The following is a 27,975-nucleotide window of genomic DNA, read 5'->3' on the forward strand; positions in this document are numbered from 1 at the left end:
GCTCCAGATCCCCCAGGAATTGGAGCCAGGAGTCGCAGTGCAAATACCTTAAGGGGTTCATGAAGGTGTTTTAATTTTTTTTTTTAATTAGAAGGAAAAAAACCCTCAAACTTTTAAGGTCAAAGAAAATGTTTAAAAAAACCTTTTTTTTTTCTCATGTCAGAAATACATGATACTTTGGAGGCTCGCAGAAATCTGTTAAATTATTTTGAGGCTCACAGAAATCTGTTGAATTACTTACATTTTTCTTCTGGAAAAGGAGGCCCCTAAAGTCGTTGAGCACCAGGCGTGCCACCTTGCCATGTGAGAGCCTGCATGCCCCCTCAGCGGGCCCGGGTCCCCAAGTGCCGTGGACCGGGAGGCGTCTGTTGCAAGACGAAGGCTCACGTCCCCCTGGGCGCAGGTGGTGGATGAGGTCTGAGCCTGGCTCCATCGGGTGGACTTGTATCCTGAGCTGCTTGGTGGGGAGAGTGGGGTGAGGCTCTCTGATCGGCAGGAATGTGGCCTTTGGCTCCAAGTGGGATGAACTTCTGAACTCCGGGGCTCAGCCCCTGAGCTGTTAGGGGTATGATGACCACCCCAGTGGACTCCACGCAGCAGCTCCAACGGTAGACAGCTTCACACGTCTTGCGAGACAGCAGTGTGGACCTGGGACGGGGCCTCCTGTGGGGTCAGGGCATCGTGGTCCCGTCAGCCAGAGCACCTGTGAACGTATCCCTCAGTACACATGGCAAGGGCTTCCTAGAACACACTGGGGACTGGGGGGCTTCTGATGTTATCTGCAGACTTTGTGATGCTGGAGGGCAGAGAGGGTGGTCCCCTTCTCCTTGGATTCCCACCTGGAAGGGGTGCCACCTGTCCAAGGAGCGGGCAAGATGCTGCCGTCTGCACAGGGGTGGCCCGTGCCCACACTGGTCCCCTGCCCAGAAGGAACAGGAGCATCATGGCAAGGGCCTCTGAGAGGCTCTGCTGAGACACCCCTCCTGATGACACTCCCGGAACCAGAAGGCCCTGCAGGCCTGGAGCCTGAGTCACCAAAGACCTTTGTCATGCATCTGCACCCAGGCTAGGGTGCTCTGCCGGCAGCTCCCCTCAGCGACCTGCCCAGCTCCATCCGGTACCTGCAGGGCGCTCTCAGGCGGGCAGTGCTCCAGGTGTGAACCTGGCCCTTCTCCGCAGCACCTGTGTCCTCACCTGGAAATGGGGGTGGAGCACCATCTGGACTTCATGGGTGTGGCAGGAGTGAATGAGAGCATGTTCCTCCCACGATCGAGTCACACCCGGCCCAAGTTGGAAGCTCCACAGGCGGCCCCGCTGCCTCCACAATCATTATTATAGCTCACTGCTTGGGGCGGCTCACAGCCTGGTGTCAGCCTCCAGCTCTTCTCCTGGGGAGTTGAGGGGCCTTCTCAGCCTCCGTGGGGGAGCCCTGTATCTCCCCCCTGTTGCTCACCACTGGTGACCCTGGCAGTGCACCCACTGCCCACTCTGAGGCCCTTAGCGGCCAGGCCACTTGTCTGGTCCTGACACTCTGGCCCTTAGTTCACGAGCAGAGGGTCTCTAGGTCTTTGTGGAGCCTGGAAATGTAAGCAGCTCACGGCTGCTCCTGGGGAGCCAAGAGGAGGGCCCGAAATCCACAGGCAGCATGCAAGACTCAACAGGGCGTGTGTGCACATGCGTGTATGTGTGTATGAGAGGGTGTGTGTGCATGCATGTGTGTGTGCACACACGTGTGTGTGAGAGGGCGTGTGTGCACACGCATGAATGTGTGTGTGTATGTGGGGTATATGTGAGGTGTGACTGCAAGAATGCATGAGTGTGTGTATAAGTGTGCACTTGGAGGATAACTGTGGTTTTCGATTTTCCTATGTTTCTGAAAATCAGTACAGAATCTTCCAGTGCAGTTTTGGTCTGTAAGGCTGACACTGTCGTTCTGCCCCGAGTGAGGTGGGAAGTTCAGTTACAGAGAAAATGCAGCCACCTGCTGCCATTAGATGCTCATTGGTCCAGCTCTGGACCCTGATCGTCGCAGCTCAGAATGAGCTTCAGGCAGAGGGGGAGGGTCTGGGTTCCGTTTCAGCAAGTGCTGCTGGCATCGGGGTCGCCAGGCTATCCTCCCAGACACGCCATCAGGAAGGTCCAGGGTGTGCCTGACTCTGTGAGGGCCTCAGGGTCCATGGGAGCACTGTGGGGCGGGGGTGCTGCTACACCACCATCCTGTTCTGACCTTGGACAACGGACGGGGAGGGGAGGGTCACCTTGTACCAGCTGTGCCAGGAGCCGTGCCGGGCGCTGTGCCCGTCGGGATGGTGGTCCGCTGCTCACATGTTACGTATCAAAGGCCCCTGCCAGGCGCTGGGATGTACCTGGCAAGTGTTCACTCATATTCTTAGCTAAATAATAAGACAGTGAAAGACTTCATCACGCTTGTGCCTGAGAAGTCACCGGGAGAAATCCAGGGTCATCCCGAAGGCTTCCATCTCTTGTGTCTTGCGCTGACCCCTGCAGTCACCTCTGGGCCCCATCAGGATCACCGTGGCTGCAGCTGCTGGACCCCAGCTGGCAGTGGCTTCAGCCATCGGGATGGTTATTTTCTGAAGAAAGCAGTTGGAGATCCTCAGAGCCAGGGTTGGCTCTGCCCTTCAATACAGGCTGGCTCATCCGTCTTCTTTGATCCACCAGACTTACTATCAGGGTAAATCCAGGCAGGCCTGAAGTTTAGGCAACTTGGAGGAGAGGGGCATTTTAAGAAAAAGAATACCGTAGATTAATGAATGTAAAATTAAGTTGGAAAGAATTGAAAACATATGTCCACATATGTCCATGAGTGTACACAAACATGCTCATGAGGGTTCAGAGCAGCATTATTCGTAACATCCCCAAAGTGGAAACAGCCCAGATGTCCATCCACTGACCAATGGACAGGCAAAGTGGGACCTCTCTCCAGGCGGTGGAGTGTTATTCAACCGTGGAGGAGAATGAGGTACTGATTCACGCTTTGACGAGAATGAGCCTTGGAAGCGTTCTGCTGAATGAAAGAAGCCACACACACGGAAGCCACGTGCTGTGCAGTTCCATTTATAGGAAATGTCCAGAACAGGCGAGTCTGTAGAGATAGAAGGTACATTAGTGGTTGCCAGGGGGCTGCAGGGGAGCCAGGAATGGTGAAGGGCAATTGACATGTTTAGGGTTTTTTAGGTTAAACTGCTTGACATTTTTAGTATTTTTTTCAGAAATGTTCTGAAATTAGATAGTGGTGAAGGTTGTATAATATTGTGAATGCAGTAAAAGCTATTGAAGTACACTTTAAAATGGTAAATTTTATGTTATATAAGGACTTCCCTTGTGGCTCAGCTGATAAAGAATCTGCCTGCAGTGCGGGAGACCTGGGTTTGATCCCTGGGTTAGGAAGATCCCCTGGAGAAGGGAAAGGCTACCCACTACAGTATTCTGGCCTGGAGAATGGATCGCAGAGTCAGACACGACTGAGCAACTTTCACATGTTATGTCAATTTGACTTCAATTAGAAAAATGACTGTGTGAACGTATTTCTAGGGCCCTGGAAGGTGCCTATGCTGTTGAGGGGCATGAAACCAAAGACTCATTAGCTTTGTGGTAAATTCACCCCTGCTTAGCACATTGGCTTTTCATTCTGTCGCCTAATGGTCAAAAGATGGCTGCTGTGGCACCGGGTGTCACGGCCACCTTCAAGGCAGTGCCAGTGAGCTTTCCTCCCATGAGCAGCCCTTTAAATGGCTCTCCCAGTGTGCCCACCTTCCCAGACTTCCAGACTTCCAGTTGTATCTTTGGAACTGGGTCACACAAACATGCCTGATGAAGGCTTCTCAAGAAGGAAGTACCAGCAAAAGGCAGTGAAATTGTCACAGCCGACCTATCCAACCATGATTCTCTGCCTAAAAATGGCCGTCCATGACTGCCTCAGACAAAATTGGGGTTAAGGTCGCCAGAAAAACAGCCTTTCTGCCTCCGTGACACCCCCACTCCATTCTTCAAATAGCTCTTGGGCTTGTCTTCCGGACGTTCAAATCTGTGTTCACTCTCCCGCCCAGAACTATTCCACGGCCCCTGCTGACTCCCATACAGGAAGCTGACCTCACAGTCCAGGGCTTTGTGCTATGGCCTTCTCACTGGTCAAGGTCATGGCCTCGAAGCCTCGTTGACCTGAAAAGAACAGAGAAGGGGGACATTTTAGAATAAAATGCACGTTTTAGAAACACATGGCTTCTCTTGACTGTACTTTTAAGTAGCAATGGTGATTATTGTATTTAGACCTGAATGGGAGCTAGTATTTCCAATATGAAAATCTAGTCTAATTAGATTTTGCCTCAAAACAATTTCTCACATCATGGACATGAAAGCCCCTTGATGACTGAATCTTATCTGCTAAATTCAGAAGTTTAAGGGAAAGGAAGGAACTCAGTTTCTAATCCCTAGTTCTGTGGAAGAAGAAAAAAAGACTTTTTTGAGTGCCAGTGTTATTTGTAAAGCCTTAAGAATTCATAGAAGAAGCCATGTGGCGCTCTGTTCCCTTAATTGGGGCAGAGGACATGGACTTGTATGGTGGCCAGCGGTGTGATTGGCAGGAGTGGGCGCTTCTGCGCTTGGAACAGGCTGCCAGGCAGGCCGGCCTCTGGCTGCCTCAAGGGACGGGGTCTCTGGAATGGAAAGGCCCGTATTGGAATCCTGACTCAGTCACCGCCTGACTGGCCACGCGGGGGCAAGTAACAAGCTCTCTGAGCCTCGCCTTTTCTGTCTGTAAGTGGGGATGGTAATGCCGACCTTGTCAGGTGTTATGAGGATGAAACGAAATCACGCTGTGTTTGTAAAGTGTCCGGCAGGGTAACTGCTGGCCGCGAGGACAGTGCTGGCCTCGCAGGGTGGCCCAGACGTCCACACCTTGGCGTGCAAGGCTGATGGCCCTGCCCCCAGCCCCTTGGAGACCTGCAACGAGAGGCTCACTCCTGACCACGGGGAGCCTGGTCTCTTGCTAACACCTTCCTGTAACCTGTCCCCCCCGTGCCTGGTGGCCTCTGCCCTCAGGCAGCTGGGGAGCAGGGGGCTGGGGGTGACCCCGGTCTTGGTGGTTGAGCCCTCGCCTGAGGATAATTGCCCCCCGTGACGCACCCCGTCTTGTGCTGTCAGGAGAGAGGCCTTGTCTCCACTGTCTGTGTGGTGTTCGTGCTCAGCTGCTTATGTCTGTAAGATTCCTAGACGTGTGCGGGCGGGGGGACAGGCGGGTGTTCCACGTGCTGGGCATGCCTGGCTCAGGCACACCGTGTCTGTGTGCACAGGGCCCTCCCGTGCTGGTGTGAACGCGTGTGCACAGGTGTGTGCGCACAGGTGCGTGCACTTGGCTTCTCCCCACATCAGGCCCAGCAGCCCCTGCAGCCACCCCGCCCTCCACCCTGGAAAGTGGGTTAATACTACTCACCCTGCTCACCCTAGAGATAAGGATTTAACGCCTCTTTGGCCCCGAGGGGCTGAGTCATAATTAACAGGCTGACCAGTGTCCTGATCCCCTTGGGGGAAGAGAAGGGGGTCCCGGGCCGTGCCCACAGAGGAGTGGCCAAGCTGGGCACAGCTCTCAGCCCCGCAGACCAGGCCCCGCCATCCCGCCACCCCCACCCCACTGTGCCCGGACGTGTGGCCCCATCCTTGGGGGCAACACCAGAGACCGTGTAGACGGCCCTTCCCCGCCCCCTCCCATCTCCCAGTGCCCCTGAGCCCATGAAGGGCCTGCCCCGTGTAAGGGCCTTGACGCTCCTGCCTTTTAATAGGCTGACCCCAAGAATGAGGAGGACCCCTCTGCTGATTTATATGCCATACGCTTGGGGTTTAATTGGAGCATCATTGTAATCCATATGCCTGTCAAGGTAATTACACTTATAAACCTAATATAATCCATAGACCAGTGGGTTCGGAGCTAATTAAGGCAACTGTAATTAACATTTATAAAAACCCTTGCCATTACAGTAATATCCTTTAAGCTGGCCTTCCGAGCTGATCACAAGGCCGGGCCCGTGCTCCCGCATGGCCTCCTAGGGCTCTTGGATGCCGCACTCGGGGGGGACTCGGGTACCAAGTGCCCGCGCCTCACCTCACGGGGCGGGGTCAGCCCTACCAGCCGCCGTTACCACCCCAGGGCCCTGGGACAGGCACCCAGCTGATGCCGGCCGCCCCAAGGTGACCAGGTCCATAGGACTGAGCTGTCCCCAGTGCCCAGTTTGTGTTCTGGCTCAATAGACGCAGCCTCACAACACAAGTCTTGCAGAAAGAGAGGGAGAAACCCACCTGTTGAACTCGAGGCGAGCCCCCAGACTCCCGGGAATGGGGCGCCTTCTCGCCAGCTCTTCCTGCGGTGGTGCTGAACCCCCCCCACGGTTGGGAGGGTCTCCCTGTGGTTTCCTCCTGCCCCACCCCCTGCAGCCAGGCGTCACCTGTGCTCTCTGGGGAGCACTGCCCTGGTGGGGTGGGATCAAGGCTGCCCTGAGCGCTGGCCTGGCTGTGCCCGCATTCTGTCCCCATGGGCCCTCCCCGGGGTGCAGTCCAGCCAGGGAGGAGGAGTTTGGCCTGGCGGGCTGGTATGGGGCCACAGGTGGTGTTGGGGGGGATGCCGTGCAGGGGCGAGGGGGGCACAGCCAGAGCCCAGGGCTGCATCCTGTTCCTGTGTCGTGGGGAGCCAGCTAGGAAATCCAGATGCCCTTGATCGTCCATGACTTGTGCGTGGCCTCCAAATGCGTGCGTCCAGGAAAACGGAACCCCCCTCTAATACAGCGTGTTCCAGACCGCACCCCTCTCCCCCCCAGCCACCCCCCACCCTGGCCCAACCCCAGGAAAAGTCCAACAGCTGCACAGTAGGGCCAGAACGGCGCCTGTTCCGGTGTGCTGCCTGGTTCCTCATCAGGCTGTCAGCTTGGCGAACCCCACAGAGGCCCACCCGCCAGCCCCCACCCCATCCGGAGCAGGAGATAAGAGGCAGCCCCCAGCAGGCCGCATCCACGCCAGGATTACTGCAGGCTAATCTGTTTGGAATCTGTTCTCTTCCTGCTCGGGAAAGTGGCGGCGCTCTGGGAGGCGCGGGGATGTCCTGTTCTCCTCACCGCCCCGTGCTTCAGGAACCAGGTGCTTCTTTAGACAGCACCACGTGCATCCTTTGGGAGGGATGCTGGCGTAGATAGAAGGGAGTGTGGCGGGGCCCTGGTTAGACCCAGCAGCCTCTGCCACTCAGAGCTGGTATGACCTTGGCTGGGTAGAAGTTACTTAACCACTTTGACTCAGTTTGTATAATTGGGATGCGATGACTGAATTAAATTATTGTTTAGTCACTAAGGCGTGTCTGATTTTTTGCCACCCCATAGGCTACAGCACTCCAGGCTTCCCTGTCCATCACCAGCTCCCAGAGCTTGCTCTAAGTCATGTCCATTAAGTTGGTGATACTATCCAACCATCTCATCCTCTGTGGTCCCCTTTTCCTCCCACCTTCAATCTTTCCCAGCATCAGGATCTTTTCCAAATGAGTCAACTCTTCACATCAGGTGGCCAGAGTATTAAAGTTTCAGCTTCAGCATCAGTCCTTCCAATGACTATTCAGGACTGATTTCCTTTAGGATGGACTGGTTGGATCTCCTTGCAGTCCAAGGGACTCTCAAGAGTCTTCTCCAGCACAACAGTTCAAAAGCATCAATTCTTCGGTGCTCAGTCTTAGCAGAGTGCCTGGTATACAGTAAGTGCTGCCACTGTTGTTGTCATCACTGTGGTTGACGGGAGCGGTGGAGGAACAGGACCCTGGCGAGGGGTGAGCCAGGTGGGCTCTTAGGGGCCCCATGTCTCTGCTTTCTGTACCACATCTGTCTGGGTCTGGGGTACCTGGTGGCCCCAACACTGGCTCTTCTCCCTTCCTTTCTGCACGCTGTCCTGTCTCTGCCCAGAGACTGCGAATCTGGCAGAAATGGCCGGATAGGAGTGAGACAGACAGGTGCCAGGGATGTCTCCATGGCATCTGGGGGGGCCCTAGATGGGGCCACCTAGCCTCCACGGGGGCTAGGTGATGGTTCAGGGGCAGCACACCCACATCAGGAGAGGAAATGAAAATCCCAGTGACAGTCGTCATTTCTTAAGCACCTACTGTGTGCCAGGCTCTGGGCTAAGCACTGCACAGAGCCATTCACTGACCATGACCGCAGCTGGATGCAGTTGGCATTTTAGCCCATTTCATGGATGAGGTAATTGAGGCTCAGAGAGGTTGAGTGACTGATCTGACTTCATCCAGTAAGGAGGTGGCTTTGGACCAGGGTTTGAACAGAGCCATTCTCATCATCGCCGTGTTCTCCCCCTCCCAAAGGGAGCCCCAGACCCTCGCACTCTCCTGGGTGGGCTCGTGGGGCAGGGGGAGGGGTGGGCATGTGTGGAGGGTGGGCAGGAGCAGGCATGACTGGGCTGTGCTGCAGGGGGCTTGAAGCCGTGTGGGTGGTCCCTGGCTGGGCCAGAGGGAGGAGGGAGCCACCCTCTCCAGGAGGATGAGAAACTGGAGATCCAGCCTGGGGTCTCTCTCATGACCATTAGCCACTTTTTCCCCTCTAAAATTCAGTATAATAATTTATATTTTTTCTGGTCCTTTGATGAAATCGGGGGCCTTCGTGAGCTCCTGTCCTGGGCCCAGCTCTGCTCTGAGCTGTTGAGGATGTTGCCTCACCAAGCCCCGTGCCGAGTCGTCCAGAACATGGGTGCTGTTGTTATCCCCCTTATGGATGAGTTAAGCCCAAGGTCACACAACAGGTCACCCACTGCTCACATGCACTGGCTCCTTCCGTCCTGCCACCTCCAAAGGCCACCACTGTGGGGTGGCCGCAGCAGGACTCAAACTCAGGCCACCCAGCTCCCTAGCCCGTGCTCACGTTCACCACTGAAAGTTTAGGAGAACCTGAGAAGTGAAAAAAGAAAGTAAAGCTTGAGTCAACCCCACCACCCAGGGGTGACTTCTGATAACATGCGGGGGTCCCCCTTCCAGACCTTCCATGTGGAGGATATGGGTTATGTATTCCACCCAAAAGTGAGATTAGGAGCGCGTGCTGTTTTTGCAATCCTCTCTTTAGCGACCAGTTCGAGAGCACCGTGGCGCGTCACACCAACCTCCTGCGTCCCTGTTTCAATGGCTGCATCCTACTCCCTGGGGACACGCTGTTTTGCTAGAGAAAGCACATTGTCTCCAGCTCTACCTTAGTGTAACCAGGGTGCACGGAACGTCCTTGGAGCCGGGCCTTGCACTTATTTGTGATTTTTTTTTTTTTTTTGCATTAAGACGAATTCTTGAATATGGCGTTGTTGGATCAAAGGATGTGCAGAATTCTGAGGGCTGTAGTATTTCTGTGGAATTCTTCCTCCCTACTTCTAGTTGTGTTCCCCTTTGCACTATGGACAACCTCTGTTACTTTACATTCTTGCCAACAGATAATACCAGCGAAAATTGTATCATCATTTTAAAACATTGTCTCCACTGATAGAAAAAAAGGCACCATCCTTTTTTTAACTTTTTTTTTAATTGTGGTAAAAGTCACATGGTATAAAGCATACTGTTTAACCATGTGGAAATGTTACAGTTGTGCCGCTCTCACCATCACCCAGCTCTGGGATTTTTCACCTTCCTAAACTGAAACTCTGTCCCCATTAAACACTAACTCCCCCTCCCCTCAACACCCCACCTCAGTCCCTGGATCTACCAATGTACTTTGACTGATTTGATGATTCTAGGTATATCGTATAAGCGGAATCAAACAGTATTTGTCTGCACCTACTGTATACTGAAATGCACTTTTCAGGTTAAGAATATGTGTCCTACAAGCAAACTGTACCTTCTTTTCTTCCCCCACCCTGTACTATACAGTAGGTTCTCATTGGCTGTCTGTTTTATACAAGTGTGAATGCTCAGTCTTGTCTGACTCTTTGCAACCCCATGGACTGTAGCCAGTCAGGCTCCTCTGTCCATGGAATTTTTCCAGGCAAGAATACTGGAGTGGGTTACCATTTCCTCCTCCAGAGGATCTTCCTCACCTAGGGATCGAACCCACGTCTCCTGTGTGTCCTGCGTCTTTTGCATTGTGGGCAGATTCTTGCTGAGCCATCAGGGAAGCCCGTTTTATACATAGCAGTGTATATATGTCAATCCCAACCTCCCAGTTCATCCCACCCTCTCCCTTTCCTCTCTTGGTGTCCAGATATTTGTGTCTCTATTTCTGCTTTGCAAATAGATTCATTTGTACTATTTTTCTAGATTCCACATATATGTGTTAATATACAACATTTGTTTTTCTCTTCCTGACTTAATTCACTCTGTTTGAGTCTCTAGTTCCATCCATGTCTGTAAAAGGCACAATTTCATTCCTTTTTATGTGTGCTTAGTCACTCAGTTGTGTCCGATCCTGTGACCCCATGGACTATAGCCCACCAGGCTCCTCTATCCATGGGTTTCTCCAGGCAAGAATACTGGAGTGGTTGCCATGCCCTTCTCCAGGGGATCTTCCCAACCCAGGGATCGAACCTAGGTCTCCCGAATTACAGGCAGATCCTTTTTTTTATTTACTGTCTGAGCCACCAGGGGAGCCCAAGAATACTGGAGTGGGTAGCCCATCCCCTCTCCAGGGGATCTTCCCAAGCCAGGGATTGATCCCAGGTCCCATGCATTACAGGCGGATTCTTTCCTTTTTATGGCTGAGTAATATTCCACTGTATATATGTCCCACATCGTCTTTATACAGTCCTCTGTTGATGGGAATTTAGGTGCTTCCATGTCCTGGCTATTGTGAGTAGTGCTGCTTTGAACATTGGGAATATTGGCACGTATCTCTTGGAATTATGCTTTCCTCTGGGTATATGAAAAAGGTACCATCTTTGATTGCTAGGAAGACTAAAGGTTTATTTTTTTTTTTTTCATCTTCCTTGGACACTGGTATTTTTCCTTGTGTAAATTGCATATTCTTTCTTATTTTTTACTGTATATTTTTAAAACCAAGACTTTCCTTTAATGAGGAACCTGCATTTCATCAAAGATGGACTCAGAGTCTGAGTCATTTATTCTCTGGAGACAACATTTCTTTTTTGTTTCTCTAATCCAATCAGATACCGAGCGAAAAGATTCTGGCAAATTAATTTCCAGCATGTGAGACTGAGAGTCATTGTGTGTGAGGATCCTAGCTGAGGAAACGACACTTAAATCCCCGTTGCTCAAAGTTGAGAGGCACGTGGGGTCACAGTGACCAGGGCTACAATCCCTACTCGGCCCTTTCCAAGCACCGTGACCTCTGAATACTCCTCCGCTCTCTGGACTGTAGCATGAGGATCGCTGCGGTTGCCCTGTGGGTCACACGAGCTCTGAGTGGATGTGATGGGCCTGGCGCTACGCCCGACACCTGGGAAAGGAGGGGGATTTTTGGTGCCGAGTCAGGCCCTGCTCCTGATGCCGGAAAAGGTCAGGCAAGTGACAAAAGGATGAAATGCTTGAATAACTGACCTTAAAGGGGCTGGGGTCCCAGCACTGCGGGGGCAGCAGTATACTGATTAGATCAGGAGTGATAAAAGCCAGCAGGTGCCTTGGGTGCTCCGAGACATGGCAGGGAGAAGGAAGACTAGAGAAATCCTGCAACTGAGTGATGGAGAGTGTGGGAGTTTGCTGCCAGCTGTCTCGTCATAATCACTAGTATTTATTGAGCAATAAGGTGAATGCTGCCTTATCCCAACTTTGCAGATGAGGAAACTGAAGCTCAGAGAGGAAGACAGCTCGAGTCAGTGCAGCTGGGCAGTGGCCCAGCCAGGACCGTAACTCCTTCTCGACATGGTCTTGAGTGAAAGCTCTTTGAGGTCTATGCACAACAAGAGCCTCCCCCACCTGCTTCTCATTCTGTGTGCAGTGGGGGTCAGACCCCATCAGATTGGAGAGACCATGTAGGGCATCATAGGCATCAACAGGGTCTGATTCAGGGGACATGATGAGTAGGTGGCTTCCACCCAGGGAGGGTTTAGGTTCCATTGGGACCCCATGGACTCCTGCATGCCAGGCTTCCCTGTCCTTCACTATTTCTCACAGTTTACTCAAATTCATGTCTACTGAGTCAGTGATGCTATCTAACCATCTCCTCCTCTGCCACCTCCTTCTCCTTTTGCCTTCAATCTTTCCCAGCATCAGGGTTTTTCCAGTGAATCAGCTCTTTGCATCTGGTGGCCAAAGTATTGGAGCTTCAGCATCAGTCCTTGGATATTCCAATGGATATTCAGGGTTGATTTTCTTTAGGATTGAATGGTTTGATCTCTTTGCTGTCCAAGGGGCTCTCAAGAGTCTTCTCCAGCACTACAGTTTGAAAGCATCAGTTCTTTGGTGCTCAGCTTTCTTTATGGTCCAACTGTCACATCTGTACATGACTACTGGGAAAACCATAGCAGCAGGTATACTTGCCCATTGTTTGTGTTTGGAATTGACAAACAGCTTCATATAATTTACTTTATAAAGTAAGACTCCGGGAGTTGGTGACGGACAGGGAGGCCTGGCGTGCTGCAGTCCATGGGGTCTCAAAGAGTCCGACACGACTGAGTGACTGAACTGAACTGAACTTTACTTTGTATTCACACCTCTGTGTCCCCAGGAATTGGAGAGACAAGAATGTGTAAAACCCTGATGTCTGTCTTGGAGTCAGTCACAGCCCATTTGAAAATTCCATTTCCCAGAGGAGGATTGGGGTGCTGGTCTTGAGGTGTGACTTTGTTATCACCCAGCTGCTCAGCTGGGGAGGCCATTTGGGGCCAGATGGACCCCTACGTGGCAGCGATGCTAGGCCAGGCTAGCCAGGGAAGGGGGCAAAGGGGGCTGGCTCCGGAAGCCATGTAGGAGTGGACTGGGGGTGACCAGGGGCGGGGCCCAGGTGGTGGTCTGGGGCTGAGTGGTGGAGCAGGTGGACATAACCTGTAAGACCTTGGGGAGTCCAGGGAGCTTAGGGAGGGGTGGGGTGGGAGAGGGGAAGCACATTGGGAGCCGAGGGGTGTGGTCTCGGCCCGTCCTGTCCCTGTATGCCGACACCCGGGAAGCGCACCTGGAGCCTGTCCTCTGGTACCTGCTTCTTCCCTTGTCCTGACTGTCCCGTCGGCCTGCCACTTCGGGGTCACAGGAGACAGGGGCCCTAAGGACTCTGGGTGACAGTCGAGGGCGCCAGAGGCTGCAAGACACCAGCAGCCACGCGGCCCTTCGTTCTCACGCCGCAACTGGATAGACAGCTGCCTCAGCCGCCCCGGGGTCCGCCCTGCAGCTGCTGGGCCACCTGGCCTGGGGTACTGTTGCCCCCACGGCTTCCAGGGAGTGTTCTCAGAGCCTTTCCGGGGGACACAGTGACCCTTCTGCAATCTGATCCTGCAATCAAGGAGTGGCTGGAGGGCTGCCCGAGTCCTCCCTGAGCGGACATCCTCCCGTGGCTCCCTGTCCCCAGGGAGCTGCCGCCCGCCTGCACTCACAACTGCGGCCTGCGTGCTGCTCAGCTTGTGCTGCGCATGCGCTGCTGTGCGGGGTGGGGGGCCCACCTTCCAGAGGAGGGCGGGGTGTGGGCGGGGGCGAAGATGGCGTGGGCGGGGCGAGGAGAGCGGGGGGGCGGGGCGCGGCGAGGTGGGCGGGGCGGGAGGAGTAAGCCACTTGCCCAAGGTCCCAACCTGTGGGAGGCGGACAGGTTCATCCCTAGGCAGTTTTGGGTGGCTGCGCTTGGCTTGGGGTTTGCCCAGTTCAGACCCGGAGCCTCCTGGGAAGGCTGGCCGGAGGAGGCCGGCGATTAGCGGGCAGGGGACACACCTCACGCCGCCACCGATCCCCCAGCGCCCACCCGACAAGGTGGCAAAACGGCTCGCGACCCCCTTGTATTTCGGTAGAGCGTTCAGCCCCCATTTACATGTTTTGTTTTTCCTTCCCAGTCCCCAGCGTCGAGCCTCTCGCAGAGCACAGATGTCTCAGCAAACAAAAATAGATCCACTCCAAGGAGGGCTGTGCGGGGCCGCAGACATTCTCATGCTCTCAGCGAAACCACGGGCTCCCTTGCCAAGCGCCCTCTGGGAGGATGTTTGGAAAAAAATGTCAAGGCGTTCATTTTTCTCTCGACCTTTCCGGTTGAAATTGCGGGGCCTTAACACTGGAAGTAAAAGAAGTTATAAATAAAGAGGCAGCCAATGGCCAGGCCTGGCCCGCTCTCCCAACTGGCCAGCGACCCGGCGTCCCTGCAGCTGTTACTGAACACACTGGGCCCCGAGGTGGCCCCGCCTCTGCCAGAGGAAGTTAATGATCGTTTCCAGATAGCGGAGGGACCCAGAGCAAGGTTTCCACACCCTAGGACAGCCAAGAGAGGAGAGGCCTAAGGAGAGAGGGGGGCAGCAGAGGACACGGCCCAGGAGGCCCCAGGGAGTGGGCTGCCCCTAGACTGTGTGGTCGGAAGACGTGACTGAGAATGCTCGCTCGGTCTGTCCGGGAGTTGGGAAGTGTTGGTTCCTTACTGCCCCCTGGTTCTCTGCTGGCGCTGACCATCTGCGCGAGGAATCTGGGTGGGTCCAAGGGCACCTGCCGGTGATGCGCCCCAGCTGGCTCCAACTGAGTTCAGTCTCCGGCACTCGCCTGCCTGTGGGTCCCAGGCTCTCGGCCAGGGGGCTGGCTGGCTGGCTTCCCCGGGGCCCACACCCTTCCAGGGCAGCCAGGACCTGAGCTGCCTGCCGAAATGAAGACCACCCACCAAGGCCACAGAGGGGATTTGGCGGTGGGGCCACGGGTGTATCTGCTGGGGAAGATGGTACATGTCAGCGCCGCCCCCACCCTCGGGGTTGGGGCGGGGGGCCGGGCTGGAGGCCGCCTTGTGGGGGGAATTATTTCAGGCATGGTAATGAGCAGTTCTCTGTCTTCGTCCTGGAGGATATCCTCCGGCAAGCCTGGTCTTGAACGTGGTGCAGAGAGGTCGGGCCTTGGCAGTGCTGGGTTTCACTGCCCTTTGCTCCTTTGGTGGCACTGACCGTTGTGGGGCTTGAGGGGGTCTGTGTGGAGTATGTACCGCTGGCTCTGGGGCCCACGGAGAGTAGGTTCCATGGGGTTTCTCTCCGGTCAGAGCTGCGTAGTGACTCTCTGCAGGAGTGTTGCTACCCCAGGGGCCAGCAAAACCGGAAGCCTCAGGGCTGGCAAGATAGCAGCTTCGAGCATGCAGCGAAGAGGCGTCATATCCACTTTCCAGGTCCTGGATCTGGCTGGCATCGTGTGCAGCAGCTCAGAGTCCCGACTTGACCACAACTTGTGGTCTGAAGATATAAACCCAGGTCTAGATGTGCCAAGCAGCCAGTGATGGTTTCATATACTCACTAGTTAGTTCTTCACGGGAGACATTTTATGTTGGTTTAAGAATTTGTTTTTAATTTTATGAGTGTAATATGTTCATATTGGAAAATTTGGAAATCATAAACCATCTGAAAGAAGCAGCTCTAAAAGAACCCTTTTGTAATCCACCAATAACATCAATTAACATTATGACATATTTCCTTCCAGACCCCTCCTTCTTAAAGTATTTTTAAACATAATTGAAATTGTGTTTTATGTACAGTTTTACAGCCTGTACTAGTCGGCTTTGAAAGAGGCTCATCTGCATTTTCAATATGGGCTGCAGGGAGAAGACCAGATTGCCGAAGTTTAGCTGAAGCCGGGGAAGGAGGAAGTCCAAAAATATCCTGCTTGTTGGCTTTGCACAAGGAACACCATGGCCTCACGTTTTCCTTGTGGTAAAATAAAGGCCCAAGTAGCCACATGAGTGAACCCTGACCCCAACCAATGGGCGCTTGGTGATTATGGTCACAGAGTGCAGGCTCTGCTCTTAGTCAAGACGGAGGACAGGGAAGGGCCTGTCATGTGGTGGGGGCTGCTGAGCCCAGCACCCTCCTGAGGAGCCCCTCGAGAGTTCTCCAGGGTCTTCTGCAAACCAGACACTTGACAGGGAGCTGAGGGGTCTTCTGTCAGACACCAGCTGCTGCTTCTCCCAAGGCCCACCCTGGTTACAAGAAGCAAAAAAAAAAAAAATGAACTCAACCAAGAAGAGCACTTGGAGAAACTTCTGCTTTGGACAAGATGGAGTTGAAATCCTTTCTATATTCCTCCTGCTCAGTGCAACTCAACCCTGGACAGTAGCTATGAAACACACTAAGAAGACTCTGAAAGGCGGAGAGAAGAGGGCAGTCTGGCCAGGGACCACCGGACCTGAGGAGTGACACAGTGGTCCTTTCCCTGGGTTTTCGTTTTGTCTGGTAGATCCCAGACTTGGAGCTGAAGAAGCCAGCAGCCTGGAAATGGGAAGAGGGCGCAGACAAAAAGCCCCCACGGAAGCCTGTCCTCCTAGGCAGCCCAGCAAGACAGGAACTTGTAGACAATAACCACTCTGCACCAGCCAAATGCCACAGAGTAAACTGTGGTCTGTTCCCTCCCATGCCGGCAAGGACCCAGCAACGAGCCTAGACTTCCACCTTCTTGAGGCTGTCGTGAACCCCTCACCCCTGGGCTGGTGGGTGTCAGAGAAGGCCAAGTAGATAGGGAGCCAGGAGGTGGGTGATAAAGAGGGCTCCTCAGCTGGGGTGTCCCTGGTGATGACATGGAGATTCTGTGACTCTCCCCCCAACATCAGTAATAAGGCAACTCCCACCCGATACTCTCCATATGGTCGATGGAGGTGCCATGGGAAGCCATTGTGATTCTACCCCCAACAGCAGTAGTTAGGTGACTCCCGCCCGATACTCTCCATGTGGTCAGTGGAGGCCCCATGGGAAGCAGTTGTGAGGCATTCCTGTACCTCCCAACCAGTGTGGAACTCCCCCCTCTTCCCCACCCTCCGACCAGCAGTGATCAGTGCCCCTCCCCCACCTCATTGTCAACAGAGACCGATTTGGGAACCTGGACTTGTGCCCCATCTGGCAGTAATGAAGCAGCTCTACCTTCTTCACCTGCAGGAGTCATGTTCCCGAAGAAGTCAGCCAAAAAAGAAGGTTTACATGAGATTCAGAGTCTGGTACCCAACATGTCCACATTGCAATACAAAATCACTTGTCTTAACCCAGAACCAAGAAAATCTCAGCTTGAATGAGAAAAGTCAATCGACAGACACCAGCAATGAGATGACACAGATGTTAGGACAAAGGTTGTTAAAACAGCTACTTTAAAAATGCTTCAGCAAGCATATTTGCAAACAAGTGACAAAGTAGAAGAGCTCAACAAAGATGTAAACAGGCTCAGCAAAGAAATAGAAGACATAAAAAAGAAGTAACGAAAATTTTAAAACTGAAAACTACAATAGCCAAAATTCAAAACTCGTTGGATGGGCTTGTTAGTTTCTTGGGGGGGTGGGGGTGGGGGAGAGTGGAAACAGTCTGAGAATAGATAGAGAAATAGAGGTAACCCAAAGAGAAGAGAGAAAAATAGATGGGAAAAAAGTGAACAGACATTTCACCAAGTAGCAAATAAACACAAAAAAGATGTTCAACATGACTAGTCATTAGGGAAATGCAAAAAACCACCATAGGCTATCACTACATACCTACCAGAATGGCTAAAATTAAAAATAATGACAACGGCTAATGCTGACGCGGATGCTGAGAGTCTGATCACTTAGACATGGCTGGTGGCAATATAAAATGCTGCAACCACTTGGGAAAATAGTTCATCAATTTTTTAAACATCTAACGTGTAACTATCAGAAATTTCCTGGCAGTCCAGTGGTTAGGACTCCATGCTTTCACTGCCAAGGGTGCAGATTCAGTCCCTAATTGGGGAGCTAAGATCCTGCAAGCTGCACAGCATGGCCAAAAATAAATAAATAGGCATGCAGCTGTCATATGATTTGGCAATGGCACTCCTGGGCATTTATCACAGAGGAGTGAAAACAGATATTCATACAAAAACCTGTCCGTGAATGTTCATAGCAGTTTTTCTCCAAGCCCCAAACTAGAAACAACTCAGATGCTCATCAGCAGTTGAATAGTTTAACTACATATCCATTGCATAGAATACTACTTAGCAAGGAAAAGAAACTGTTAATGCAGTGAATAATCCTATCCCGGAAGATTCTGTGCTATCTCATCCCTTGTATATAACATTATTAAAATAGTTGGCCAGGTTCCTCTGTCCATGGGATTTTCCTGGCCAGAATACTGGAGTGGGTTGCCATTCCCTCCTCCAGGAGATTGTCCTGACCCGCGTCTCTTGCATCTCCTGCATTGGCAGGCAGATTCTTTACCACTAGCACCACTTGGGAAGCCCCAATAAGTTTATAGTGATGTAAAACAGATTAGTGGTTGGCAGGGATTAAGACGTGTGTTGGGTAGGAGGGAGGTGGGTGTGGTTATAAAGGGCAACATGAGGGATCCTGATGGTCATGGAAATCCTCTGTGTTTTGACTGTAAGAATGTCAATATTTTGGTTTTGATATTACCCTATAGTTTTTGCAAGATGTTATTATTGGGAAAAACCACATGCGAATCTATAGTTATCTCAGAATAAAAGGTTTACTGCTAAAACAACGAAATGGTGTGTGTGGGGGAACCCCTCTGTATGTAGCAACCCGGAAAAATGCCTATGATGTAATCTGAAGTGACAGGAGCTGATGACGAAATTTTCTTGTTTCAGAGTAGTGACAGTTCTGGAGTAGGCATGCTTGTTGGGGGAACGAGACTGGACGGCCACGTCCCCAGATACTCACGGAGGTTTGAGTTAGAGAATTAAGATCAACCTCTTATCTCCCGGTCTTCTGAACACCGGTCTCCTTTGGTCCTCCCGGGCTCCCTAATGGGAGACAGATGAGGAAGAGGGTGGTTGCAATGTGGGGTGCTGAGTCTGGGGTGGGTATGTGCATTCTGCTTGGAGTTATGGGTAATGTTTTTTTCTTATCTCTTGAGTTCCAAACATGTGATACGGCTACATTAACTTTTTTTTTTTCATTAACTTTTTATGATGGAAGAGGTTATATATTAAAAGAGGAAACCACGCGAGCAAAAGCAGAGCATTCTCAGGGAGCTGGTGGCATGCACTGGGTTATGGAACAGCCATCTGACAGCAGCTCTGAGTTCTAGGGATGGGGGTCAGGGGGCGGGAGGGTGGGCTTTGCTCTGAGCCCTTCACTGCTCCGGCTTCCCCTGCACCTGCTTCATACAGGCGCATCCCAGAACCACACGGCTGCCAGTGGGCCTCGCGGACCAGACACACCTGTTCTCCCACAAAGCCATAAAGCCAGAAGGCAGTCTCCAGGCAGCAAGGGGAGCGGGGACTGTCCCAGGAGCCCACGTCTCGGTTCGGCGGTGATGTCCTCACTGAAACATGTCCCCCGCCGGGTTCTGTGATACTGTGACTTTATAGTAAGAAATGTATGTTTGGTCTTCATCTGTTTCTGGCACAGGGCTCCTTAGAACCTTTGGAATTTCCTAAGTGATAAGAGCGCCAGAAGTATCTCATATGCATGACAAACCCCTTTCAGCAGGCTGCTGAGTTTATGTTAATGAGGTGGCTTTTGGAAAGCCCCTGAGATGCGGCTAGTTGCCAGGGGAACCCACCCAGTGATTAGAAGGCTGGTACTTTCATTTCCCCCCAACACCCCAGCCGAGGGGAGAGGTGCTGAGGGCTGAGGTCAAGTCACCAACTGCCAATGACTTAGTCAGTCGTGGCTGTGTGATGAAGACGCCATAGAAACCCAGAAGGATGGGCTTCTGGAAGCTTCTGAACTGGTGAGCAGGTGGAGATGCTGGGAGAGTCCTACCTCACTCTGTATCCTTTATGATTTCCTTTAAAATAAACTCACACGCGCGGGTAAATGTTTCTCTGAGTTCTGAGAGCTGCTTTCTTAGCAAATGAATTGACCCAGAGGAGGGGATCTTGGGGACCTCCGATTGATACCTGGTAGGTCAGCGGCACAGTGGTCCTTGGACCTTGGCCTCTGAAGTTGGATGGGGAACAGTCTGGGGGCCTGAGCCCTTGACGCTCTCTCCAGGTGGACAGTATGAGAACTGACTTGGGCTGTAGGACCGCCAGCTGGTGGGGGAGAATTTCTTGGCGCTGGAAGCTCCATGCCTTCTTCACACACTCTCTGCTCAGATGAGGGCTTCCTTGGTGGCTCAGATGGTGAAGCGTCTGTCTGCAGTGCAGGAGACCTGGGTTCGATCCCTGGGTTGGAAAGATCCCCTAGAGAAAGAAATGGAAGCCCACTCCAGTACTCTTGCCTGGAAAATCCCATGGATGGGGGAACCTGGTAGGCTGCAGTCCCTGGGGTCGCAGAGCCGGACACCACTGAGCGACTTCACTTTTTCACTTTTTGCTTAGATGTGCACAGACTGTGCCGTAGGTGACCGGCGGGGCCCCCTGAGCTGCTCAAGGCTCCCCTGGACGAGCCGGCCCTTCCAGCAGCATCCCGTAGCACTGAGTGGCAAGTGTGAGGGAAGAGGGCATTTTTCCTCCCTTGGGGATAATTTTTGGTTGAGGCAGAGGGTTTTGTTGGTTTGTCCTTGGACCTCGGGCAGGAAGTAAGGTCTAGTCGCTGCCGCATCGTTTACTGAAGTCGGTGAAGAACACAGATGCCGCTGGCTCACAGTGCAGGTCACCGTCCCCGAGAAGTCACTCGTGGGTCTTCGCTGACGTGCCTTTAGATATGGGGTGATGGTTTTGTCTGGGGGGAGCAGGACCCGTTGAGCTGGGTTTCCAGGTTTTGCACCTCTTTCTCGAAAGGGTAATATTTTAAAATCGAGAGCCACCCGCTGAGTCTCCTTCTGACCCGGTGTCCTTAGGAGCAGCGTCGTGAGGGGGCCCAGTGCTCCGAGGTCTGACCCAGAAGTGAGGCAGCCCCTTGCCTCGCTTCCTGGGTGGCCATCTTCATCCAGGGACTTCAGGGTCTTTTCTGGTGTCCGTTCTCGGCACGTCTGGTTCTGTCAGGCAGGGAGGAAGCCCAGCTCCCACTGTCTCAGCGTGTGGCCACAGGCTGGGGGCATCTGGCCTTGCTCAAGGTCACTGGGCAGCAGCTGAAGAGGTTGGCAAACAGTGGAGGCCGTGGCCGCCAGCTCCCTGCTCCAGCCCAGGGATCGGGTTACAGCGGGTCCGGCCGGTTTGGAAGACCACTGCTGCCCCTCTGCGTTTGTGCGTGGTGGAGAAAATTGGGCTTCGCGCCTTCAGAAACCTGACCAAGCGAAGGCATCAGGGGGCGAGAACCCCTGCTGTCCTCAGAGGGCCTCTAGGTGTTGGGCTCCGTGTGGCCTGCTCCGCCCCTGGCTTGTCTGCAGAGCCAGGCTTGGCCGCCGTGCCCTGTTTGTTGTGGGCAGTCGCCACGCCACGCTCAGCAGGGGAGGCCCCCAGACAGGTGTTTCCCCAGCCCGCCTGGCCTGGGGGGGTGGGGGTGGCACCTTCTCCAGTGTCTCTTAGGGGCCCGATCCTGGACCTGGGACACTCGGCGTATCATATCCCCTCCTCATGCCTGGGTGCCTTCCTGTTACCCGGAGTCTGGTTAGCATCACTGGGTCCTCAGGGACACCACTCTCGGAACGGCTGTCCTTGCCCCACCGGGGACACTCTGCTGCTTGTCCCCTGGGGAGGGGCAGTAAGTTGAGAGACCTCGGGTACCGGCCACTGCTTCAGGGCCGCATCACTCCAGTTTTCCCCACATGGACACTTAGGGCTTTGGTGCAGGTGCCGAGTGTTAACTGTAGCTTAAGCTTTTGAAGTGCTGGGCCCCCCAGGACCCAGCTTGCGCGAGTCAGTCGTGCAGAACCTTCTCAGCCACAATCAGCCGTGTCGCGTCGGTAGCTTGAAGCGACCAGGGTGGACGTGTTGACGATCAGCAACAATATGAACCAGGATTTATCCCTTAACCCCAGTGCCTGGAGCCGGTTAACCAGCCCACCTCTATCTTCTGGGGTCCTCTGTGCAGAGTTCATGGGATCCCAGCAGAATCACGGCCAGGTCACCATGAGGCTTTTGGGGTGGGTGTTGGGTGGGCAGCTGAGCTGTTCACCTCAGCCATGAATTCTGAGGGTCTGAGGGTCAGCAGTGGTGTCTGGGGACAGTTTGTTCATCTCAGCTCCCAAGCCCCTTCCAGTGGATTCCCCAGGCAGCCTCACTGCCCTGGAGCAGCGCCGACCTCGGCCACTGCTACCAGCCCTACTCCCGTTCTTAGAGTGAGGGCCCCCAGGCTACACTCGCTTATGCTTACCGGGCAGACAGACTCCTGATAGGGGAGGGGGAGGGAAAAGGGGAGTTCCCTGGAACTTCCCCGGAAGCTCAGAGCCGGAGCTCCAGCCCTGGTCTCAGAGTCCCAGACGGTGTGGACCCTGCGCCTCCACCCTCTGGACACCCAGCCCTTTGTCACAGCCTCTGCTGGGGCTAAATGTTCTTGGGTCTGTCCCCACAGTGGGCTGGGTCAGCTCTGTGTCCAGAGGCCTGGGCAGAGCAGGACGTGATAAATGTTCCTTAAAGGAGAGCGCGCACACGCAGCAGGGAGTGAGCCCACGCTTGTGGGTGACCAGAGGCACCAGTGGGCTCAGATCCCAGCCCACCTGCTGTCCCCTCAGCCTTGGTCTCCACACTCGTGAATGGGCATAAATAATGGAATGGATAACACAAGTACTGCCTGGCTCCTCACACTGCTCTAATATGTAGTAACTAGTATTACTGTTCCTCATAGAAGGTCCTTTATGGGCTCCTCCTTTAATATCCCCAGATGACCACAGAGCAGCACGCTGGCTGACCTAGGATGGTACTGTTGGTTGATATCCCGGATCAGCCTCAGATGACCACTCGCCTTACCAGCTGTGGATTGTAACCTCCTGTGGTTGAAGGAGCATCCTTCTCCTGGGTTATATGTCTCTGTGCATGCCCATGCACATGCATGCATAGATAACCATGCACACACATGCATGCACTCAGGCACTACATAGTCACACATGCACACCAGGACAAGCACACACATGCACTAAATGTGTGCATACTCATATACACCAGCACACACTTGTGTACACACACGTGCTCACACACACAGCCGCTCCCTATGATCAACTGTAACACGTGGTTTCTGTAGCTGTATAATGTTGTATTGAGTTGAGTTCAGTCGCTCATTCATGTCTGACTCTTTGTGACCCCATGGACTGCAGCATGCCAGGCCTCCCTGTCCATCACCAACTCCTGGAGTTTACTCAAACTCATGTCCCTCACGTTGGTATGCCATCCAATCATCTCATCCTCTACTGTCCCCTTCTCCTCCCACCTTCAATCTTTTCCAGCATCAGGGTCTTTTCCAATGAGTCAGTTCTTCGAATCAGGTAGCCAAAGTATTGGAGTTTCAACTTCAGCATCAGTCTTTCCAGTGAATATTCAGGACTGATTGCCTTTAGGATAGACTGGTTGGATCTCCTTGCAGTCCAAGGGACTCTCAAGAGTCTTCTCCAACACCACAGTTCAAAAGCATCAATCCTTCAGTGCTCAGCTTTCCTTATAGTCCAACTCTCACATCCATACATGACTACTGGAAAAACCATAGCTTTAACTAAACGGACCTTTGTTGGCAAAGTAATGTCTCTGCTTTTTACTATGCTGTCTAGGTAATCCTCTGTGGTTCTTCCTTAAATTTCTTTAACTTCATTGAAAGTAACAAAAGGGCGTGTATCATAAGCACACAGCTTGATATATATTCACAGAGTGAAATATATCCAGTAAACACTGCCCGCTACCCAGGACAAGAATCAGGATGTTTCCAGGGCCCAGAAGCCCCCACGTGCCTTCTCCTGCCCCTCCCCCATCACTGGAACGACCACCTTCCAGACTCCCGTGTCTTTAGTTTATGAGCTGGAGCCACGCAGTGCGTGCTTCCTTGTGTCCCGGCTTCTGCTCGGCACTGACTTTGTGAGATCCTCCCGTGACGGTTCGTGGGCTGAATCGCCCACTCACTGCCGGACAGTTTCTGCTGTTTTTTTCCATGACAGTGATGTGGGCACTGGGGGCTGTTAGGAACGGGAATGGGGCGCTGGTGCATCGCTACGTGTCCTGTGCGCCCGTGAGACCTATTTCTGCTGGGCATGTGCTTGGCCCCGGGAGCCCCACATCTGACTCTTCGTGATCATCGGCAGGTGAGGGGGACACACCTGCCAGGTGAGAGTCAGGGTTTCCGGAGCACGTGGGGACCTGGAGCTCATGGCAGCCTGTGAACATGGCTGGAGCACGTATGTAACGTGTCTGAGAACTGAACTCCTTCTCACCACTGAATACCATTTCATCACGTGAATATACCATCTGTTATTTATCCATTCGTCAAATAATGGACACTGGGATTGTTTCTACTTTTCAGCTATTGTGAATAGTTGCTGCTATGAAATTCCATGTGCAAGTTTTTGGTAGACATGTATTTTCTGTTGTCTTGGATATAACCTACCTCACCCTGGGGTAGGTTATAGGTTATGAAATTTCTAGGTCAAATGATTGACCCCATGTCAGTTTGAGGAATAAGCAGCCACTTTTAAAGACTGAGTAAGCATATGTCAGGAAGAGATTAAGTGCATTCACTTTCATTCAAGAAACTTAATAAATAACATGGTAAACATGAACATTTAGATCCTTGGTGCAAACATCCCCTGAATGTCCCCACGTGCCGGGGAGGAAGACCCTGGAAGGTAGAGGGGCTGTCGCGGTGTTGATGATAATACAGTCTAGCTCATCAGGGAGACTGAAGAGCTTATAATGAATGCAAGTGTTTTCATGGTTTTTCTGTTGAGTTCACTCCTTGAATCCGCTCTCAGGGGGTGGGCGTTGGGGAGCCATCAGAGTGCTGGAGAGGCGAAGTCTTTGCCACGTGGGCTCGTGTGCTAGCAGGGGAGGGTGGGCGATGGAGCAGGTACCCGGGCAGGTCATATTCTACGGGAGAAGACCAGAGGGGCTGTGGACCACAAGCTGGGTGCCGGGCACCAGGGGTGCAGCAGTAGAGAGGGTCAGAGGGGTCAGGGCTTCTGCTTTTATTCTGCCGGGTGGCCCGTTTCGGGGTATGCACAGAGGACCAGGGCTGACCTCAGGCTTGCAAGGGGTCGCTCTGGCTGCTGGGTTGAGAGATGACGGGGGAGGGGAGGGCAGAAGCAGCGAGACCCCTTCGGAGGCCCCTGCAGGAAGTCCACAGAGAGGTGGTGGTCAAGCGTACCCAGTAACAGACGCCCACTGTTAAGGAAATACTCTGTTCCAATAACATGGAAACACGTCCACTGGATGCTGCCTCATCGTTGTGCTCCGGGAAATAATTGTCACTGTTGCAGTTGGACGTAGGTCCCCTGGGACTCTTTTATGTGTATATAAACACATACTTTTTTTTTTTAACTTTAATGGGATTATACCCTAAGTATGAAGTTCAGTCATCTTGTTTCCCCTTAATATGCCCTGTGTGTCTGCCCAGTGTGTGTGGAGCTTCCTTCTCTTTTGCAGCTGCCAGGCAAGTATGACACAGTCGTGCTGTTATATGCCTAATAATTCCCAGAGTCACGGACACTGCTGTTTCTATGTTTTCACTGCTTTGAACAGTCTTGCCATGAAAGTTCTGGGTTGAAGGATGAGAGGGAGGATGTGTAGGAACCGGGGTGAGACGGGGATGGGAGGCAAGCCAAGCGGAGGGTGTGGGCAGAGATGCGGAGAGCCACCCCACCAGCCTGTCGTCTCTGAGAACGAAGGACGGATTCCCAGGTTTAGCCGGCCGAGGCCACGCTCTCCTCTCAGCCCTCAGCACTCAGTCATTACCAGGGCTCCTTCTCAGCCTGCTCTCTTTCCTGGTCTAAAGATGCTGCAGGCTGCAGGTGGCCTGACCGAAGCCACCCTCTCTCCTCCGGTCTCCCTGCAGGTGACCGGCCCACGCCTGTGGCCACAAACCCCGCCGGGGATGCTTCTTTAACCTCGGCCTACAGCCGACCCTCCTGAGCTCTGGCATCAGTAACCTTGTGACCTCTGCCCTTGTCCATCAGTAGACATCTCCAGCCTGGCAGGTTCCAAACAGAGAGCCCTTTGGAAGTTTAAGCAAGAACAGAATATTTACATAGCCTTAAACTACCCCTCTCTCAATATTTAACAGTTATAGAAGGAAAAACTGGGACTTTACAGTGGACCCTGGAAGACTCACCTTAGCCAAGTCATCAGGGCGGTCATCACCTGCAGTGAGACATCTGAGAATGGGATCACAGCCCTGGGCACCCTTCCCCGTAAACGTGGGGAAACTCAGACGTACCACAGTGAAGAGGGAGCTGAAAGCAAAGACGAACAGACTCCATGCACAAATGTTCACAGCGCTGTTCTTCACAGTAGCAGAAAGGCGGAAACAACCCAGATGTCCCCCAGCCGGTGAATGGAGACATGTGGTCTTTTCTTTATGATGGAATATTATTCAGCTGCAGAAAGGAATGCGTTCCTGACACGTGTTACAACGTAGATGGACCCTGAAGAGTAGGCTCAGTGAAATAAGCGGACACAAAAGGACGACTTATTGTATGTTTCCACTTGTGTGAAATATCCGGAAGAGGCAAATTCATAGAGACAGGAAGTCAAATAATGGTTGCCAGGGGCTGAGTTACTGCTTACTGGGGACAGAGTCCCTGTTTGGGGTGTTTTCTGTTTCTGGTTTTAAACCTGCTGGAGCTTGATAGTGATCACCGCTCTATGAATGTCATGAATGCCACTGGATTGTGCCATTAAAAATGGTTACAGTAGCAAGTTCTGTGTTCTGTATGTTTTACCGCAATTTAGAGAAATCAGTTATGCAGTACCCCAAAACCCATTGATTTCTGTACTTTGCATAAGTGAATGATATGGTATGTGAATTGTATCTCAATATATGTGTCCTCAGCTGCCCAGTCATGTCTGACTCTTTGTGACCCCCATGGACTGTAGCCCTCCAGGCTCCTCTGTCCATGGGATTCTCCAGGCAAGAATGCTGGAGTGGGTTGCCATTTCCTTCTTCAGGGGGTCTTCCAGATCGAGGGATCAAACCCGTGTCTCCTGCGTCTCCTGCATTGGCAGGCGGACTCTACCCCTGGGCCACCTGGGAGGCCTGTTAAAAAATAAAGTGAGTGACATGCTACGAAATGGTCCCAGTTCTCCCGGGGACCTGCCACGTGGGCCCCTCCCTTCCCCTGCTCAGATGACACGTGTTAGTCTGCTCGGGCCTCAGAGACCGGGGCGCTTACACAACAGACACGTGTCTTCTCGTACTTCTGGAGGCTGGGGGGCCAAGGTTAAGGCGTTGGCCTCTGTGGGAAAAATGATGAAGAAGGTGCTGGCTCTCGCGTCCATCTTTCCCCTGCGTCCCTGGTCCGCTTTGTCCACTCTTCTCCCTGCACCAGCTTCCCCCAGACCCGCTGCTAGCATGTCAACTGCTTGGTGTGTGTGTGTGCAGGGGGTGGTGGGCAGGGACAGGGACCGGGCTTCTTCGTCCACACTCCGATCTCCAAAACCATCATGTGCGTGGATGAGGGAGTACAGTTCTCCCAGAAGGAGTAAGTGTTCCATCCTGTTGATGCCTTGGGCGTGTGAACAGGAGCTGTGACCCATCTGGATGGCAGGGCCCTGGGCAGAACCAGGACTCCAGGCGACCTTCCGGCCCGCAGACAGGCTCGCAGCCCTTGGGTGTCCGCTGCAGCGCTCAGCCGTCAGCGGCTGGTAAAGCAGAGGTCTGAGCCAAAGGAAAACGTCAGCTGCCCATCACTGCACTTTGTCCGCAGGGCTCAGTCCTGGTTTTCTCAATCGCTTTGTTCTCCGGACACCCGGGGTTTTGATTATGAGCTGCTGAGGATGACTTCATGTGGAGATTTTATCACCTAATAGAGTGCACACATATTTTAGAAAAACAAACCTCGCGGGACAAAAGTAAAAAGTAAAAATACAGCTTTCCCAGAAATATGTTTAAAGAAAAAAAAAACTGTTAAGAACCCAGCAGG

General features: G+C 52.9%; 1 protein-coding gene and 1 long non-coding RNA gene across 6 annotated transcripts in view; one reads left to right on the plus strand and one right to left on the minus strand.

Annotated features, from left to right (window-relative positions):
* Nucleotides 1–27,975, plus strand: part of LHPP (phospholysine phosphohistidine inorganic pyrophosphate phosphatase) — a 119,508-nt gene that overhangs the window by 61,179 nt on the left and 30,354 nt on the right. For 2 of the 5 annotated variants that reach the window (XM_061162868.1, XM_061162872.1), the window contains one exon: nt 26,118–27,808. The exons of 1 other annotated variant lie outside the window; for it this stretch is intronic. In XM_061162868.1, the coding sequence (XP_061018851.1) occupies nt 26,118–26,415 (298 nt within the window). In that variant the 3' untranslated portion in view covers nt 26,416–27,808. 2 more of the 5 variants (XM_061162871.1, XM_061162869.1) reach the window with 2 other exon arrangements.
* On the minus strand, nt 111–26,280 carry LOC133070513 (uncharacterized). Its single transcript, XR_009696162.1, has 3 exons — nt 26,166–26,280; nt 4,114–4,182; nt 111–3,106 (listed from the first exon to the last, which is right to left on the minus strand). It is a non-coding gene; the product is annotated as an uncharacterized LOC133070513 (long non-coding RNA).

Source organism: Dama dama, chromosome 15, assembly GCF_033118175.1.
Source record: "Dama dama isolate Ldn47 chromosome 15, ASM3311817v1, whole genome shotgun sequence".
Classification (NCBI taxonomy): Eukaryota; Metazoa; Chordata; class Mammalia; order Artiodactyla; family Cervidae; genus Dama; species Dama dama.